Below are 15,585 nucleotides of genomic sequence, written 5' to 3'. Positions count from 1 at the left end.
TGGTCATGTATACTTATTGTGTATCTAATTTATATTTTAATATATTTAACATCTACTGGTCATCCTGCCATCTAAGGGAGGGGGTGGGGGGGTAAGAGGTGAAAAATTGGAACAAGAGGTTTGGCAATTGTTAATGCTTGTAAAGTTACCCATGCATATATCCTGTAAATAAAAGGCTATTAAATTAAAAAAAAAAAAAAAAAAAAAAAAAAAAGAATAAGCAAACACTTATTTAGCTCCTATTTTGTCATCAGGATCACTGCTCAGGAAGATAGTGTTTTAAGAAGACTTGGTATCTGCCTTCAAAGAGCTTATATTGAAATGGGAGGATGGGAGAAAACAGATTTCCTATTAGACCAACAAAGATGAAGAGTAAATATCAGGGGCTATAGAAAAACCTTTGTTACACTGAGAAGGGGGAATAGGAGGTAAATGGAAGTGAAGTGACAAAAATTTTCTCTTTTTTGTGTCTACTGTTTTTACAACAAAAATGATTAAAAATTGTTAAGTTCTAAATATAGATAACAATAACCATAACCACATTAGGGAACTGTACAACAAAATGCACCCTAAGTTCTATAGGAAAGTCATTACCAATTTGAGAAAAAGAAAGTGTGGAAAGGCTGCATGGAGATAATATTTAAACTGTCCTTTAAAGAATGAATTTCTATTCAACAGAAAATTCAACTGATCTGATCATGGGTATCAAGGGAGAATTGGTTAAATGAAGACCAATTTGGCATACAAATACAAGAAAAGTATGAAAAGCTCAATAGCACTAGACTTTAGAAGGTTTTAAATGCCAGGTCTAGATGGACCAGAAGTGGTCATTGATGATTTAAAGTAACATTAGATCTATTCACAAATCTGATATGCAGAAAAATAGAAAAGAGCACTTATGCTATTTCTATAGTCCAAGAGAGCAGGAATAATGGTAAGACAGATGGGAGAGAAATGGTTAAAGCAAATCCTTCAGGAATTGGTAATTACTTCACCTGATCCTCAATGATCTTAGAAAGGTAGGCCATTTCCAAATACATAGAGAATTGACTCTAATTTATAAAAAATCAAGCCATTCTCCAATTGACAAATGGTCAAAGGATACAAACAGACAATTTTCAGATGATGAAATTGAAACTATTTCCACTCATATGAAAGAGTGTTCCAAATCACTATTGATCAGAGAAATGCAAATTAAGACAACTCTGAGATAACACTACACACCTGTCAGATTGGCTAAGATGACAGGAAAAAATAATGATCAATGTTGCAGGGGATGCAGGGAAAACTGGGATACTGATACATAGTTGGTGGAGTTGTGAACGAATTCAATCATTCTGGAGAGCAATCTGGAATTATGCCCCAAAAATTATCAAACTGTACATACCCTTTGATCCAGCAGTACTGCTACTGGGCTTATATCCCAAAGAGATACTAAAGAAGGGAAAGGGACCTGTATGTGCCAAAATGTTTGTGGCAGCCTTGTTTGTAGTGGCTAGAAACTGGAAAATGAATGGATGCCCATCAATTGGAAAATGGTTGGGTAAATTGTGGTATATGAATGTTATGGAATATTATTGTTCTGTAAGAAACGACCAGCAGGATGAATATAGAGAGGCTTGGAGAGATTGACATGAACTGATGCTAAGTGAAATGAGCAGAACCTTCAACAACAATACTGTATGAGGATGTATTCTGATGGAAGTGGATTTCTTCAACAAAGTGAAGATCTAACTCAGTTTCAATTGATCAATGATGGGCAGAAGCAGCTACACCCAAAGAAAGAACACTGGGAAATGAATGTAAAATGTTTGCATTTTTGTCTTTCTTCCCAGATTATCTTTACCTTCTGAATCCAACTCTTCCTGTACAACAAGAGAACTGTTCAGTTCTGCACACATCTATTGTATTTAGGAAATAATACTGTGACATATTTAACATGTATAGGACTGCTTGCCATCGGGGGGAGAGGGTGGAGGGAGGAAGAGGAAAAGTTGGAACAGAAGTGAGTGCAAGGGATAATGTTGTAAAAAATTACCCTGGCATGGGTTCTGTCAATAAAAAGTTGTAATTATGAAAAAATAAAAAATAATAATTATGTTAAAAAAAAAGGTAGGCCATTTTACAGATGATAATTTTCCTAAAATCATATAAACAGTAAATAGTAACCAGAATAAAGCACTCAGGAGAGTATCCTTCTTACTATTTGGCAAAAAACAGTCACTATGCTCATCTCTCCATCTCTTCACTGCTATTAACATTTATCTAAAATTCTTAAATCGTAGAGATTGGACATTCTCTCAGATTTATGACTTCTACTGAAAATTACCATTATCAATAGCACTAATATTACAATAAGTGGACTTTTGTGGCTCTAACAAATATATTAAGTCCTGAAAAACAAATTCACCATATTAATCATATTAAGAAAGGGGGGAAAATGGAAAAGGAAAAGAAAAACAAGGGGAAAAAAAAGAAAATATGCTTTAATCTGCACTATGAGTCCGTCAATTCTCTATTTGAAGACGCATACCATGTTTCATAGATCCTTTGGATTTGTGGTTAGTTGTGTTGGCTAGAGTTCTTATGTCTTTCAGAGTTGATTATCTTTACAATATTGTTGTTTTGTTATATATCATGCTCTTGCTTTTATTGACTTCATTCCATATCAGTTCACACAAGTCTTTCCAGATTTCTCTTAATGCAACATTTTTTAAACAGTACAATAGCATTCCAATATATTCAAATATCATAACTTGTTCAACCCTTCTTTAATTAATGGGCATCCCCTCATTTTCCAATAATTTTCTTCCACAAAAAGCTTTTATAAATATTTTTGTACACATAGGTTCCCTTACTCTTTGAAGTATAAATCTAGTAGTGGTATGGGTGGGACAAAGATACACACAGTTAAATAACTTCTTAAATGACAACTTATATTGCTATTTCTGTGCAAAAAAAAAAAAAGTTATGTTAAAAGAATTACAGTGAAGCAAAGCTTTCATCTTTTAGCAGAGAGGTGGGCGGGCAACAGGTATACACTTTTCAGACCTGTGGCCATTTATTCATCTGTTTTGCTGGATACTATTTATTAATTAAAAGAGGACTTTTTAGAGAAACTGATAAAGATCACAAAGTCCTTGTCTTAAAGTTTAGGCAAAACCCAGTGAATCTAGTATCAAGTTTACTAATATATCTAAAGCAAATTAGAAGGGAGAAAGGGGGAGAAAGGGAAAGAAAGGGGAAGAGATAATAGCTGATGTCTCCTAAAACATTACAGAAAAATGGGGCAAGCAATCTTATAAAATTAAATTAAATGATTCATTTTATTATGATTATAAATATGACCCTATGGAATCAATAAAAAGTTTCTATTACATAATGGCATGAGAAAAGTTAAAGCTGACCTTTCTATAGGGGAAAAAAAAAGACAAATGTAGTGAAAGTTTCCTAGAAAAATCTACCAAGAAAAACAGGCCACAGGCTGCCTCTTTATTCCTGTTTTCACCTCTGATCTACCTTTAGTTCCTATCAACATCCTACTTCAAGGCTCAGATCTCTCCAGTCATCATTCAATGGACAATCTCCCCTCAAATTACAAGATTCACTCAACTTAAATGTAATTATGTCAACAGACTTACAACGGTAAAAAGTAGTGATTTGAGAATCAGAAAACTGGGTCCCTATGCTACTTTAAGTCATTTTCCCTATTTAGGCTTCTTGTTAATTCATCTGTAAAACAAGAGGAGTTTGGACAATATGGAAATATCTTGAAATCTAGAACAAAACTCTTACCTTATTCAATTGACCAGGCTATTCCTAGTCATCCCTCATACGCTTTTAAGTGACTGCCATCAACAATAGTTGTAATTTTGTAAATTTTATAAGTAACTGAGAAGTCATCAAACAGTTCAAAGGTACCAACCAAGCAAGAAAAAACAAAGTAAAGTCCTTTATATGAAACATGAAATGTAAAGCAGAACCAAGAGAAGAGTATACACAACTATAAAAGACAAATTAATGTCCAATCTTAGTGATGAGAGAATAGCTGAAACATTACTATTTTCAGCAGAGAGGTAAAGGATTATAAGGTATGGAATATTGCTTAACTGTTAATGTTAACTTAAGAAAGATTTCTACAATGGAAAAGTGAAGGGAGCCTTGAAGAATAACTTAGACATGAAAGAATGTTATTTTTTAATTTAAAAACTAAAATCAGTTATAAGGATCAAATTCTCCATATATGTGTATATACATAAATAAAAATGATTATACATTATCAATATTTAGTGTTCCAGATGGTTATGATTTTGCCATAAAAACTTCTTTATTCAGCCTCCTAAGGAAAAGTTCAATACATTAATTTCACAAGATATGTATCTGTCAGGTATAGAGAAACTCAAACTACAATCTATAACACCTACAATCCATTTAAGGTGACATGTCATTTTAAATAAATGCTGTTTATTAAAACTCAAGATGGATACTAGTATTTAAGATTTGCATGATATCATTTTTATATCCAATCTGCATGTCTTGTTTAAAAACCCTATTCCTAACAGGTTATCAATAATTACAGAAGTAGGCTAGTAAACAAATGTGAAATCATAAGTAGAAATGAACAGTCACATTAAATTATACCTCTAAGAACACCATTAAATTACTGATTCCACAAATACTATCTGAACAAAATATCAGAAAATGACAAAATATAACAAACACTAATGAAAACAGGATTGACTTTCTAATTAATTGGTTACAATTCCCAAATTCATTAAGAATGTTGTAAAAGTTAGTGTACAAAGTAGGTAGAGAGCTTAAAAAGGAAGAAATATCCCTTGGATCTTTATCATAAATTAAACTCTGATACACCCAATGATTTGGGACAAGTCAAAAAATTTTAGGATACCCTGGGCAACTAAACAGACCTCTAATTTTGCAGGAGCCCCTCCACCTATAAAGTCACAGGTCCAGTCCCTATTCCTATGCTAGTCTCAAATCCTGTAGACAGGTCATCTTAAAGCTCTTCAATACCTAAAGTTATCAAATGCAATGAAAAGTAGATGACTTAAGATCGGGTCAAAAAGTTAGTGTTATTGCCTCTTAAGGTAATTTACTATCTCAAAATATTGATTTAAAATGTAATACTTATCCACAAAAACCAAGGTGTTTAAACTCCATGTATAAATGTAGCACCTTCTCACCAATGGATACTTTCAATTACAAGTGAAGGCTGACAGTATATATCCAAAAATTTTTAGAGACTTCCAACTGGACAAACACACAGACACCCCTTTTGGTGCACAAAGGCAGACGATTAAAAAAACAAAATTTATAATGGTGACAAGAGTTCAATAAAATGACCAAGGGAGAAACATTCAGCTAAAAATCTAGATTTCACTGCAGTAGTATGGACTTAACTATCCCAAATATCTAGCTGTACAGATACAAATTATGTTAAAGGATGTGTAAGAGCGCATATTGCATTAACAAAGTACTACTATGCAAGACCAAAATGAAACTCTCAAATATTTAGAAAAATTCATCTTTAACTGTGGCAGAAAGCAACTGAATTAAGCAGAACGTTGCAAGCCAGCTGCTAATTAATGGGAAACATTATAGGGGTGGATGGAGAAAGCTGGAGTACCTATGAAGACTACACGCAATTAAAAATAAGTACCTTCTCTCTTTATCAATTAAAAACGAAACAGTATGGAATAAGTAGATTTTTAAAAACTGAGAAATGGAGATTTGAGAAGTGAAAAACTTTTAAGATAAGAAAAAATATTTCCCTGCAAAATTAAGTATGGTTAAATACCACAGGGGAGAAAAAAAAATCAACGAATGGAAAACACGTTCATTTATTTGCACCATAAAGTACATTTTTAAATGATCCAGCAAGAAAGAAGGCTCTCTGAATAAATGCAGTGGTCACATTTAAATTTGGGAGGAAAAGAAAAAGGACTCGGGCTGAGATTCCGCATTCCCTGAAATACGGGACAAAAAGTGTCCTTGCTTTAGGGCACTTAAACACAAGAAGCAAAAAATTGGCGGGGAAGGGAGAATATGAAAAGAGACCAAGGAACTCTCTCTCAATCAACAACCATTTATTAAACACAAGGTACTTAGCAGCGGTTATTAAGAAAGGCAAAACCCACCCCACCGTTCTGGCCCTCAAAGAGCTCCCAATCTCTACTAAAGGACACAGTAAAACTACACCAGTATCATCTTAACTGTTCAAGGCCGTGCAGTTTTAGGCCCGTTTCACTCGGCTCTCTCCCCTCCCCACCAGTTGATCCCCATTCTAATCCATGCTCCTTACCAAAGGGAACGGAATGTAACATAGATTAAGAAGTGCAAATCAAAGCTGGAAATTATTTTCAAGTAAAATGTCTAGTAGACTCTCAAATGCCTTTCAAATACCGCCTTCCTCACCCCCTATAGAGGCGAAGGGTGGAACCCCAAAGAGAGTGGGAGCCTCAGGGGAAGGAGAAGGGAGCCGTGAAGTCCAGCTAGGGATGAGGACAGGCAAGGCTGAAAATGTGCGTGTAGGTCCCGGAAATGGCACGGGGGACAAGGTAAAGGTGTGAGGGAGTCCCCACGGAAAACTTGGGGGAGGAGGGGGAGAGAAGCTTCGAAAGCTAGCCAAGAGACACTAAACAAGCGGCTCAGGCCCGGAAGGCGGCCCGGGAGATCGGGGTGGTAGAGTCGAGGAGTGCGAGAGGAGCGACCCAGCGGGATCTGGGAGCGCAGAAGGAGAGAGAAGTTGGAGGGAGGGACGCAGAGAAGCGAGAGGGTCAGCTCAGAGCGTAATGCACAACAGGGAGAGGGAGCTCAGCACCGAACAGAAGCATGGGGGAAAGGGGCAGGGGGGCTGCGGGGCGGGGTGGCAGCAGCTCGGGAGGGCGGGGGTGGGGAGTGCACAGGAAGGGGCTGGGGTAAGCGGGAGAGGCGGGGAGGAGCAAACGAAATAAACAGGAGGGGCGGGCGGGGGGGTGAAGAGGAGGGGACAGGAGTAGCCAGGGTGAGTGGCCCGGGTAACCCGGGCGGGGGGAGCTGCACCAAGGAGGGGGGTGGTTGGGAGAGGGCAGCGGACTGCACCGGCCCGGCGACTCTGACCTTGTAGTAGACATCGAATTGGATGTTCTCGGGCAGGGAGCGGATGTCGCGGCGGGAGCGGCTGTAGTTGTCCACCACGGCAGAGATGGCGGTGTTGTAGAGCGTCTCCGGGATCCACTCCAGCTCCACCGCCGCCATCTTCCTTCCCTCCTCCTCCTTCTCTTCCTCCTCCCCCAGCTGCTGCTGCTGCGGCCGGGGCCGGGGCCGCCGGGGCTGCTCCTGCGGCTGCTCCGGCTCCTCCAGGGGTTGCCGCTGCCTCAGCCTCTGCCTCCGCCTCCTCCGCCGCCGCCGCCGTCGCCGGCCCCCGCCTCCCTCCGTGCCGAGCTCCTCCCCTGGCCCCGGAGGACTCGGCTGGGCGGCGGCAGTCACGAGGGAGGACTCGGCCCACAGCGGGAGGGCGAGGGCGGCCCCGGGGGACGGGGGAGCGATCCGGGGAGGGGCGGGCGGCCGGTGCCGGGCGCGGGTGAGGGGGAGGGAAGGGGAAGGGAGAGGGACGGGCCCCGGGCGGAGGGCCTCACATTCCGGGTTTCAGGGAAACCGGCAGATCCTGAGCGAGTCCGGGGCTCTGCAGGGGGTGGGGCTGCGCGAGCTGCGTGATGGCGTCACGGCGCGCTGACGAACAGGGAGACGGGACGGGCGGGAGGAGGTTGAAGGTGGGACGATGGCCATGGAGCTCGCTGATGGAGCGTCCGGGAGTGGAATCCGCCGAAAGCGCAGGTGCGCAGGACGGAGGGATGGAGAAGGACGTCATTTAAAAAAAGACGGGAAGAAAGGAAAATTGTTTACTGCCCATTAAGAAAGCACAGGTTGATAGGGAAAGATGGGAAGGTGTGTTTGTCGCGTGGGAAAGGGGAGCGGGAAGCGTGGTCCTGTTGTAGGACCTTGCCCAGATTTTAGAGAAGTAGGAATTGTCCGGTGAAAAGAAGGATCAGAGGAGAATAGCGCAAGGTCCAAGAGTGTTTCCGAAGCTTTTAGGCTCTAGAGAAAGAGACAAACGGGAGCAGAGAGACAGAAGTGCTTGTAAGGAGATGGGCAGAAGGGCTCCGAAAAGCAAATCAAAATGAGAGAGCCAAGAATATGCTGAGGGAGAAAGAACAGGTAGGAGTTTGGTATGATTGGGTTACTGCTTGGGTAAGTGAGCTGTGGCTGTCTCTAATGCTTAGCACAATGCTTGACGTGTATAAGTGATTAATAAAGGTTGATTGATTAATTGAAAAGAAATGAAAGAGTTGTGATAATATGGTAAGGGAGGATTATGAGGAAGGAATATAAATTGCAATTCTTAATTTTTTGGTCGGGGCTATATTATTAAACAACTGCCAGAGCATTTTTTTCCCTTGATGCTTCCTTATCGCCAACAATGGCCATTTGTTATTCTATTATGGGGTACCTGACAATATCATTTTCAGTTTGTATTTCAGAAACTTCTTGCAGCATCTTTTCTAGGAATTTTATGGGATGACTATCGGGGATGTGATTTTTTTTTGTGATTAACAATAGTTTTGCAAAAAAGGAGAAAGGAATATCTGACATTTAAAAAACTGGGGAATTGGGACCTAACTTCTTTTTTTTTTTTTTTTTTAATAGCCTTTTATTTACAAGATATATGCATGGGTAACTTTACAGCATTAACAACTGCCAAACCTCTTGTTCAAATTTTTTACCTCTTACCCCCCCACCCCCTCCCCTAGATGGCAGGATGACCAGTAGATGTTAAATACATTAAAATATAAATTAGATACACAATAAGTATACATGACCAAACTGTTACTTTGCTGTACAAAAAGAATCAGACTCTGAAATATTGTACAATTAGCTTGTGAAGGAAATCAAAAATGCATGTGGGCATAAATATAGGGATTGGGAGGGACCTAACTTCTTGAGGGAGGGGTAGACTTTAATGAACAATTTATTATTTGAGGATGAGATACTAAAACTTTTCAGAAAACAAATGTTTAAAAATTTATTTCAGAGATAGGAAAAGAACATTGCTATTTGCCTCTGAAGTAAAGAGTTGGTTTATTGTTAAGAATGAAGAACATTAGACAGAAAGTATAAAATACTTTAGAGTCCACTTATAAAGACACATAAAGGAATTATGAATACAATTTATAAAATACTCTTAATATAGACATAAAGGATGGTGCAATGGATAGATTGCCGGCTCTGAAGTCAGGAGGACCTGAGTTCAAATCTGGCCTCAGACACACTTAGTTGTGTGACCCTGGACAAGTCACTTAATCCCAATTGCCTCAGCAAAAAAAAAAAAAAAAAAAAAATATATATATATATATATATAAAGACAGATCTGAATATTGGGGAATTACTAATTGTTCATGGGTAAACTAAGTCAATATAATAAAAAAAACTACATTTATTTACTTATTCAGTGCTATACCAAACTACCACTATTTTATAGATCTATAACAAATTAGAAGATTAATCATTCAATTGGAAAAATAAAAACACATCTTATCCAGATGAACTTTTGGTCAAGAATATCCATTGAAATAATGAAAAAAGTAAAAACATGGAAAAAATATTGTCTGGCCCTAAGATTTCAAACTATACTACAAAGCAGTAATCATCAAAGTAATTGTTACAATTTAAGAAACAAAGTTAATCAATGAAACAAAAAGCAAAATAACATGGTAGCCTAATATTTAATAACCCCAAGATCCCATATATTAGGGTAAAAATTATTATTCAACAAAAACTATAGAGTAGTCTGGTAGAAACTAGATATAAGTTTATATATAAGATATTAGATATAAGATATAAGATATTAGATATAAACTATTCACACCACTTACTAAGATAAACTCCAAATGAATACATGCCTTAAGATGTAAAGAATAACATCAGAAACAAAGAAATAGGAAAAAAAATTTACTAGTCCAGTCTATAGGTAGGGAAAGAATTTATAACTAAACAAGAGGTAAAGAGAATCACAAAAAAGTAAAATGAACAATTTTGATTATATGAAATTAAAAAAAGATTTTGCAGAAACAAAACCAATGGAACTAAGATTAGAAGAAAGGCAGGTAAATTAGAAAAATCTTCCTAGTAAGTTTCTCTCATAAAGGTCTTGTTTCTAAAATATATAGAGAATTGATTTTAATGTATAAGAATAGGAGTACATTTGTCAAGTATTCAATTGCCTAATAGGCAATGGATATAAGCAGTCCTTTTTAGAAAGGCAAAAATTCATGATATCGTTAGCCATCTGAAAAAAAAAATTACTCTATAATTATAGAAATAAAAATTAAAGCTGCTTTCAGTTTTCTCCTCACCGGTATGATTGACAAAATTGACAGGAGAGAAAAAGAATAGATTTTAGGTTGTGGAGAAACAGGTATAATATATTAATATATACTGTCGGTTGATCTAGCCAACTATGCCACACCCAAATTATTAAACTGTATATACCCTTTAACACATTGATACCACTACTACATTAATACTTCATTGAATTAAAAAAAAAAGTGTGGATCCATATGTATAAAAATATAGCAGTTCTTTTTGCAATAGCAAAGAATTGGAGAATGACTGAATAAATTATGATATAGAAATGTAATGAATATTACTGTGCTGTGAGAAATGATAAAAGAGAATAATTTTGAGAAACCTGGGAAGGTTGAATGAACTAATGCAGAGTGAAGTGAGCAGAACCAGAGTAATATATCCAATAATAATATTATTTTCCCCCCACTTAATAGTATTTTATTTTTTCCAATTATTTTTTCCAGTTTTCAATATTTATAAACTTTTAATTTCCATTTTTCTTTCTCCCTCTTGAGAATTCTTTCCTCCTTCCCCAAGATGGCAAGCAATCTGAAATAGGTTGTATATGTTTAATCATTTATTTCCACATTAGCCATGTTGTAAAAGAAGAATCGGAACAAAAGTGAAAAACCATGAGAAAGAAAAAAATAATTGGAAATATTATGTTTTAATCTGCATTCAAGCAGGTGTGGATAGCATTTTCCATCATTACATTTTTGGAATTATTATAGATCATTGTATTGCTGAGAAGAACTAAGTATTGAAGTTGAATATCTGCATAATGCTGCTATTATTGTATTCTCTACTATGTACAATGTTCTCCTGGTTCTGCTCACTTCATTCAGCATCAGTTCATATAATTCTTTTCAGTTTTTTCTGAAATCTGCCTGCTCATCATTTCTGTAGAACAATAGTGTTCCATTACATTCATATGCCATTCCCCAATTGATCAGCATCACCGTAGTTTCTAATTCTTTGCCACCACAAAGATTGCTGCTATAAATATTTTTGGACATGTGGGTCCTTTTCCTTTTTTAAATGATTTCTCTGGCATATAGAACTAGCAGTGGCATGCTGGATCAAAGGGTATGAAATTTCATAGCCCTTTAAGCATAGCTCCAAATTACTCTCCATAATGATTGGATTAGTTCACAATTCTGCCAACAATGCAGTAGGATTACAGTTTTTCCCATATCCTCTCTGACTTTTATCATTTTCCTTTTCTGCCATATTAGTCAATCTGATAGATGTGATATGTTTTAAATTATACATGAGAGTTTTTTTAATTTGTATTTCTCTAATCAGGTGTTGATTTAGAACATTTTTTTGATATGACTATAGATTGTAATGTTCTCTGGTTCAGTTTTCTTGGGGTCTCTGGAGCAGCCTTCCTTTCAGTTCAGTAATCACTACAAGAGTTGCCAGGGGCTAAAGTCCAAATCCTTTATTGTCTCCTTGCCTGGGGCTGGTCAGCTTTCTTAGAGGCCTTCTGGAACCTTGGTTTCAGTGGAGAAAATGAAGGAGGAGAGCCTGTCACCAAGATAGTGTGAGATGGGATGAATGTGACCAAGGGCTTGTGCTCCAGCCTCCAGCCTTCTGTCCACTTGTCTTCTTTAGCTCTCTATCTCTCCAAGTTTGTCGGAACTTATATGCTCTCTTATCATAAGTGTGAATCTTGTAGAACTATATTAAGTACTAAGTACATGTACTGAACTAGAGAACTGTTAAGCACTAAGCATGCTAATCTAGATAACCATTGTTTTTATCAATTCCACTGACTTAACACATTGTAAGAATCCTTGTTTCAGAGTTCTGGCCCATAACAATAGAAAGCTTTAATTTCTTCATCTGAAAACTACCTATGCATATCCTTTGACCATTTATCAATTGGGCAATGGCTTGTCCAATAACAACATTATAAAAACAAAAAACTTTAAAAGGCTTAGGAACTCTGATCAATGCAACTACCAACCAGAATTCCAGGGAACTCATGATGAAACATACTACCATACTATTTATCTCCTAACAGAGGGATTCAAGGTACAGATTGAGATATTAGTCTGAGGAGGTATGGCCATTGTGGTAATTTGTTTGCTGAAGTATAGTATTTATAACAAAAGTTTTGCTTTTCTTTCTTTCTCAATGGAGGTAAGGAAATGTGGGAGAGAAGGCAGATTTTGATTTATTTTTTAAAAATTAATTTTCAAAATGAGAGCATAGAACATTTGCAAGAGTCTTTTTATCTATTCTTGACCTATATTTTGTTTCCTTTCAGGTCTGAAAAATGCATTTTAATTTGGATGAATGATATTTCCCTTGACTTCTGCCATTATTACTGGTTGACTAATATTTGTACATTTTTAAAGATCTTTATCATTTTAAAGAATTTTGTAATTTAAAAAATAAATAATGAGCAAAGTTGAGTTTTAAGTGTGTTTTTGGTTTACCTTTAAATTATTTTTAAAATTCTTATAATGTAAGAGTTGAAAGGGGAGAGAATTCTTAAGAAGATGTCAGAATAGGTCAGAAAATTCTAGGCTTCCCAAGATTTCCCCCACAAGCAGGACAAAACTGCGTTTCAAGGAGAATACATAGGATGACTGGTAACAAATAGGAGTTGGTTCAGAACAGTGGTCCTGGGACAATCCAAGAAGATTAAAAAAAAGGTACCAGGATCAGTGACACCGAGACCAAGATTTGGCCCCTGTGAAATATATCCAGGTTAGTGCTGCTGAAACAACATGGAGGAACCCTAGATTTAGGTGGGTTGGGAGGTAGACTTGGAAGCAGCCATAGGAATTTTCACTTCAGACACAGTGTGGGGAATATAGAGTCTGAGTTTGGAAAGACTGAGGGAACCTCTACTAATAAAGAACATAAGACCTTGCTGTGCTGTGGAAAATCGACCCTGAGCAAGAAGGAATTAGCATCAGTGAGTGCAGAAGCAGCAGGCACTTATAGGAGGGTGAAATTATCAGTTTGGGGTTCTAGAACAGAGGGTAGAACTGAAGGAGAAACTAAGTCCACACCATCTACCACTAGTACCAGCATCCCCACTATAGGATGAGAGATAATTATGTTAATAAGATCTTCTTAAAAAAAAAAAAAAAAAGTGAGCAGGGAAAGGAGAAAGAACCCAACCCTAGAAAGTTACTATGGAAACAGGGAAGACCAGAATTCTTTTTCAGAGGAGGAAACTGAACAAAAAAAAAAAGCCTCTCTTACCCCAAAAAGTAGCATTAAATGGTTATCTGTCTAAAAAGAATTCAAAGAACTCAAAAAAGATTTTAAAAATCAAATAAGAGAGAGTGTGGGGGGAAAAAATAAGAATAATCCAAGAAAAACAAGAAGATTATGAAAAGAAAGTCTACCAAGTAGACAAGGAGATTCAATATCTTAAGAAAGAAAATGAATCTTTGAAAAATAGAATTGGGCAAGGGAAAGCCAGTGAAGTTGTAAGAGACCAAGAAATAATAAAACAAAATTTAAAGAATGGAAAAATAGAAAAGAATGTGAGACAACAGATCTGGAGAACAGATCAAGAAGAGAAAACAAGAATAATTGGACTACCTGAAAGCTATGACCAAAAAAAAAAAAGAAGAAGAAGAAGAATCTGGATACAACAATACAAGAAATAATTAAGGAAAGTTGTCCTGCAATTCTAATAGAATGGACTTGTAAAAAGTGCCATCTGCATTGAGAGAGAGAACTCTGGAAACTGAATGTGGATCAAAGCATAGTATTTTCACTTTTCTGTTGCTGTTATTGTTAGCTTGCTTGTGGGATTTTTTCTCATGGTTTTTTTTTTTTTTTTCCCTTGTTGATCTGGCTTTTCTTGTGCAGCATAGAAAATATGGAAGTATGTTTAAAAGAATTGCACATAGTTAACCTATATCATATAGGTTAATAAATATATATATAATAAAATGTTATTAAAAATTGAAAAAATGAAAAAAAATTGTCCTAAAGTGTAAGAATGTGAGGGGAAAGTAGAAATAGGAAAAAATTCACCAGATCACTGCCTGAAAGATATCCTACAAGGAAGACTTATAGGAACATTATTGCTAAATGTTGAAATCCCCCACATCAAAAAGAAAATTTTAAAAGCAACAAATAAGAAAAATTTCAAATATATTGGAAGCACAATGATTTATTCTCAGCTATAATAAAAAACTGTAAATCTTGAAATAGTATATATATCAAAAATCTAAAGAACTAGGATTGATGTAAAAAAAAAAAAAGATGATGTATTATATCCAGCAAAATTAAGTATAATACTGAATGAAAAATAAATATCCGGTAAAATGAATATCCGATTTTGTGACAAACCGGAACTTAATAGACAATTTGACATAAAAGACTAATTTCAAGGGACTCAATAAGGACAAACTATGTTTTATATGTGGAAATGTAAACTATGTTAAGAACGTCATTAGTAAATGGATAGTTCAAAAAGAAAGATTGGGGAAGAGCTGAGTATGATGTAGCTCTTTTCCTTGTAGTAAAAGATAAAAATTATAATTATATAAATGAGATGGAAGGACAAGAATTGACAGAAAGGATTTAGATGAGGGAAGAGGGCTAATAGTTCTGAAAGTCTACTCACATTGGGAATGGGCTAAAGAGGGAACAATACATATATAGCCAAAACAATATAAAACCCTCCTAAATTTTTTATAAAGAAATAAGGGAAGGAATTAGGATGATGAGGGGCAGGGCAGAGAAGGGCAGGGCTGCAGAGGTCAAGTAATAGCAGGTAAGCTAGAGGGTAGAAGTAAAGTAGGAGAGGTACCAGCAATAGGAAATACCCAAACAATAACAATGATCAGGAATGGAAGTTATTGGAAATAAAAAGTAGAGGTGGTAACCCTTGATCTCAGGCAACGTCAAAGTTAAAAAGGATTCAATCCAAAGAGAACAATCTACTTTATATGCCAGCTATGTTGATATTGTTTTGGATGTGTGTGTATATATGAGTGTGTATTTGTGTATGTAGGTATAGATGTATGGATAAATATGTGTGTATGTATACATACATATGTATACATAAATATATCCATGTTTAACTAGAACCTTCATGGAGGAGGTGGGTATAAATAAATAAGAGGGGAAGAATAAGATAAGGCAGGATGTAGAAGAATGTGTAGATTAAGGGGAGTGTATGTTAATGGGAATGAGATA

The 15,585-nt window shown here is 36.6% G+C and overlaps 1 protein-coding gene across 1 annotated transcript in view; it reads right to left on the bottom strand.

Moving 5' to 3' along the window:
- APPBP2 (amyloid beta precursor protein binding protein 2) overlaps positions 1-7,714 on the bottom strand; it is a 55,340-nt gene extending 47,626 nt beyond the window's left edge. The window contains exon 1 of the mRNA XM_031966528.1: positions 7,120-7,714. Within this exon, the coding sequence (XP_031822388.1) occupies positions 7,120-7,257 (138 nt within the window). The 5' untranslated portion in view covers positions 7,258-7,714. The remainder of the gene's footprint in view (positions 1-7,119) is intronic.
- Between the last annotated feature and the right edge of the window lie 7,871 nt (positions 7,715-15,585).

This window comes from Sarcophilus harrisii, chromosome 4 (assembly GCF_902635505.1).
Source record: "Sarcophilus harrisii chromosome 4, mSarHar1.11, whole genome shotgun sequence".
Lineage (NCBI taxonomy): Eukaryota > Metazoa > Chordata > Mammalia > Dasyuromorphia > Dasyuridae > Sarcophilus > Sarcophilus harrisii.
Note: the sequence above shows the minus strand (reverse complement) of the source record. Positions and strands in the feature narration are given on the sequence as shown.